Source organism: Elaeis guineensis, chromosome 1 (assembly GCF_000442705.2).
Source record: "Elaeis guineensis isolate ETL-2024a chromosome 1, EG11, whole genome shotgun sequence".
Taxonomy (NCBI): domain Eukaryota; kingdom Viridiplantae; phylum Streptophyta; class Magnoliopsida; order Arecales; family Arecaceae; genus Elaeis; species Elaeis guineensis.
In genome coordinates, this window is record NC_025993.2 from 153,557,506 (window position 1) to 153,561,982 (window position 4,477).

At 40.3% G+C, this 4,477-nt stretch overlaps 1 protein-coding gene across 1 annotated transcript; it reads right to left on the bottom strand.

Annotated features, from left to right (window-relative positions):
* Positions 1–3,007: 3,007 nt before the first annotated feature.
* On the bottom strand, positions 3,008–3,746 carry LOC140854822 (probable transcription repressor OFP9). Its single transcript, XM_073250866.1, has one exon. It carries the CDS (start codon positions 3,642–3,644, stop codon positions 3,129–3,131), a length of 516 nt encoding a protein of 171 aa, XP_073106967.1. The 5' UTR covers positions 3,645–3,746; the 3' UTR covers positions 3,008–3,128.
* Positions 3,747–4,477: the final 731 nt, after the last annotated feature.

The window sequence follows — 4,477 nt, forward strand, 5'->3', positions numbered from 1 at the left end:
TCAGTTGGTGGTTGTGCTGTTAGTTGGAAAGCTACACTTCAACCTACAGTTGCATTATCTACTACAGAAGCAGAGTTTATAGCAGCAACAGAGGCAGTGAAGGAAGCTATGTGGTTAAGAGACTTATTTGGCGAACTTAGTTTGGAACAGAAAGAGACTATTATATACTGTGATAGTTAGAGTGCTATTCATCTCACTAAAGATCAGATGTTTCATGAGAGAACGAAGCACATTGATGTGAGGTACCATTTCATTCGAGAAGTCATTGCACAGGGCAATATTGTTGTGAAGAAAATTGGTACTGAAGACAATTCAGCTGACATGTTAACAAAACCTCTTCCAGTGGCTAAGTTCAAACATTGCTTGGACTTGGTTGGAGTCTACAGCACTTGAGGATATCCTTTGGGATTTTGGAGGAGATGAGAATTTTCTACTTTTTTTTTGTGAGAATTTAAGTTTGAGGAGATAGATCAAGATTGTGGAGAACATTCATGTTGACCAAGTCAAAGGTGGAGATTTATCAGGTTGACCCGATCAACAGAGCAGTCTCCCCTTTTCGTTTCCGCCCACGATTTTGGTGGGGGCGGTTAAGGAAACCCCTCCCCCACACGCGGGCCTCTCTTTTGGCAATGCAGCGGGATTTTCTTTTTCCACACGTGGGCCTCTTTTTTGGCAATGCAGCGGGATTTTCTTTTCCCACACGCGGGCCTCTCTTTTGGCAATGCAGTAAGATTTCCTTCTTTTTTTTCTTCTTTCAAGAGATATTCTTCCTCTCGTTCTGCTAATATAATTCATGAGAGAGGGAATCAAAAGGAAGAGAGGAAGAGAAAGAGATTGAAAGCTTCTCTTTGATGTACTATTGATTTTTTACATAGTGAAAATTTCTCGCCTCCGTCCGTGGACGTAGGAGTATCATTTTGATCTCCGAACCACGTAAATCTGTGTGTTCTTCTTCTTCTTCTCTATATTTCTTTTCGTTCTGTGTTGGAGGTGCGATTTTGATGTCCGTTCGAGTCAGTGGCATTATTATTTGTGTTTGTGTGCGAATTTATCCCAACAAGCTCTTTAACCTCTGATATCACGGGCTCCGACTGCTCCTCCTAGCCATAGGGTGCTGAATTATGGGATCGGCAAATAAAATTACATTAAACGTTGTAGCTGGTTGTCGTGAGGTTCTGCTACGGGGCTTTCACAAAATTGTGCAAATTCTCTGCAAAATTTTTCTTCTATTTTTTTTGTTTAAAAAAAAGGAAAAGCGATCTATCTATCTTCCTTGATTTTTTTCCCCCTGCTCTATCTGTTGTTTCACTCTGATATTGTTCATTTCATTTGCTTAATTAATGTATACCATTGGAGTCCCATGTTTTCTCCGTAGAACAGTTTTTTTTTTTTTAATCTGAGGAATCTCAGTAGAACAGAGTATTAAAAGTTCTGCACATTGGAGCCTTTGTCATCCATTGAGGAATTCTAGTGCTACTTTTTTAATGAAAATAAATAAAGATAATCCTCTGCTTCCTCCTGAACGGGCCATGAAAGAAGCCCTGTATCGCTTTAGAACCTGCCCACCTGCTCTTCAAAACTCTTCTAGTGATTTCATCGCTTCCTGTACAAATTCTAAACAGATTGAAGCACAATGCTCAGACATTACAAGTAGTAGATGAGTAGTAGAATACTGCCTCAATCCTTGTAAGACCAAGATTCAGGATGGGCTTCCAGGTGGGACATGAACCTCAGTTGCATTGCGCCTCTATTGTGGACTGGGGACTATAAGGTCATGATTGTACTGTACTTGTCCAGAGGGTTCAGAAACTATTCTACTGCAAGACCATATACATTGTGCAGTCCAGGTGGCCTAGCTCGGTGGCTTTACAATACCAAAATAATCTAGTGCGGTATTCTACTCAAACTAAAGCACATCAGGAGGTTTTGCTCTCTCCAAGGTACAGATTATGGCCGAAAAAAAAAAAAAAAAGAAAAAAGCGCACATCCTGAAGAACTACAAATTAAAGTTTTACTTCACCATGATAACCAGTTTAATTACTTTCTTCCCCTTTTTATTTGAAAAAATATTTTATTTTAACAATTAAACCATGAAGTTTATCTCCCAGAAGCCTGATCTCATTCTTGAGTGTGCTTGAACTAATAAAGAACCATCTTCTCTAAAAACTTAACGTGATTTTAGAATAAAGTAGCTCAAGGCTAACAAATGTGATTTTTGGGATGATGTCGTTAGCAAATTCAGGATGTTAATGAATTTATAAATAGTTGACTCTTCTTCAAAATATTTGTGGAATTATTAAATCATAATTGGGCAGCATTTTTAAGCATAATAATCTTGGTCTACCATCCGATCCAAATTGCAATACACTTGGAATGGAAGCAAATATATCATGGGAGGACCACTTGCTCTAAATGTCTGCCCATTTTTTTTCTTGTGACCTCATCTTTTATCACATGGAATAGTACTAAAAAAAAATTATTGAGGCCTTTTTATTGCACAGGTATCCTTAAGCATCTCCCTGTTACTACTGACATGCTACAGTTTTCATGTTGAGGCATGGTTTTCTCACAGGAAGCCGGCTTTTGAAATCAATGATTCTCACATGGAGTCATGCTTAAAAAATCCGGAGGCCCTCTCGTTCCTTAGGTATCCTAAGCATCTCCCAGTAATTACTACTAACATGCTACACTATTCATGTTGAGGCAAAGCTTTCTCAGATGAAGCCGGCTTTTGAAATCAATGATTTGCAGCATAGGTAGGGTGAGCAACAACTACGGCCACAATGATGAAGGCCATTAGTGGCAGTATCTTTGCCAAAACCACCATGAGCACATTTGGTTGACAACTAGATTGACAAAATTCTAACAACATTTTATCTCAGTATTCCATTATATCAAACTAAACAAGCTGATTAGTTGATATACGTACAGAACCAGTAAAAGATAAAAACCGCCCTCTTTGCAGAAAAATAGGATACCGATATATTTTTGATGTTTTATTTGGAGGTAACGCATTTTATGAGATCATTAGATATTTCTACCATATACCATTTCTTCGTACACTAAAAATCATGAATCAGAAAAAGCTTATTCAATCAAGAGAAGCTAAAAACTTTACACTTGCTGTTCTACATTCGTCTGTTACAAAGAAATAGAGTGGAACAGACCTCATGGAAGGCCTCAAGGATGACCGGCCGGTGCTCCCTGGAATTCATGGACATGTAGCAATTCAGTAGACTCCTAAGCTCTTTTGGCTCTTCCAACCCCTTGGAAGTGATAACCTCCAAAATAGACCTCCGAAAATCCTCTCGAGGATCATAAGAACTCTTATCCATGGCTATCAACACAACGCACCTACCACCACTCCCTCCACCGATCCGATCTCTTCTTCGCCACTCATTTCTAGTCCCCCTCTCCTTGATCATCTGCTCTAGTCTTGCCTGCACCATACCATGCGCGACGTTCAACAGGCAATTCAGTTGCTCGGAATCGGAGCTTCTAATGCCTTCGGAGGAAGAGGAAGAGGAAACACTAAGCCTGGAGCCGCAGCACAAGGCCCCGCATCGCTTCGAATGCTTGGAGTGGCTGTTCTTCTTGAGCTTGGCTTGATACTTGTGCTCCCTCTCCCCCATGAGATTCTGCATCCTTCTGTACCCCAAGGCCACCTTGCAGGGATAGCCTATGGATGTCCCATATGATGCAATGCACAATTGGAAAGTGAAGTGAGCGCCAACCCTGAGGTTTAAACTAATCTTATGTCCATTCACGCCTATATCTTTTATCTTATTTATAAGCTAGATGGTGATGGTTGGTGTGGCATTAGTACTCCTTTTACAATGGATGGATCATGGTGTTCCCTTGCCTTTCAGAAACTCGAGAAAAGCTCATGCCATTGCCATATGTGGCTTCAAGTTGGAATTTTTATAGTTTGATGGGTTGAGGCTGGTCTTAGGGCCACCGAGCCAAGGCGAAAGTTATATATATATATAGCTTTGGAATTTGTTGGCCATTGGCTTGTCATTCTTCTTTTGGGGAGAAGGAGCATGTGACGGGATCTTGATTGGGGGATTTGCTACTATGATTAGTGGGTGTGGGATCGGTGTGTCTGGGATCTTGGGAAAAGCCGACAGGCCAGATCCCCCTACAGCTGGCTCACTCATTCTTGTACTTGCTTCTGGATGGCCTAAGAGATAGGAATATATTAGCCTTTAGTAGTTTGGGGAAGTTCTTCTGGCCCAGCTTAGTATATATTTGTTACTTTTGATTTCTAATAATGGAGATACAAGGATAAGGATACAGTGAACCAGAATTTCAACTTTTTTTTTTTTTTTTTTTTCTTTTCCGAAAGGAAAGGTCAGATCAATTATAATATACTTCTTCCATTCTTTTCCACGCTCTAACCAATTGCGTCAATGCTCTCTTGTCTCTGGTATGAGAAAAATTTTTGGTAGTGGATGATGAGCCCGGGCCTGTAGTA

Excerpts from the sequence above, each read along its gene's own strand:
- LOC140854822 (XM_073250866.1), bottom strand. The coding sequence starts at position 3,644 with ATGCAGAATCTCATGGGGGAGAGGGAGCACAAGTATCAAGCCAAGCTC.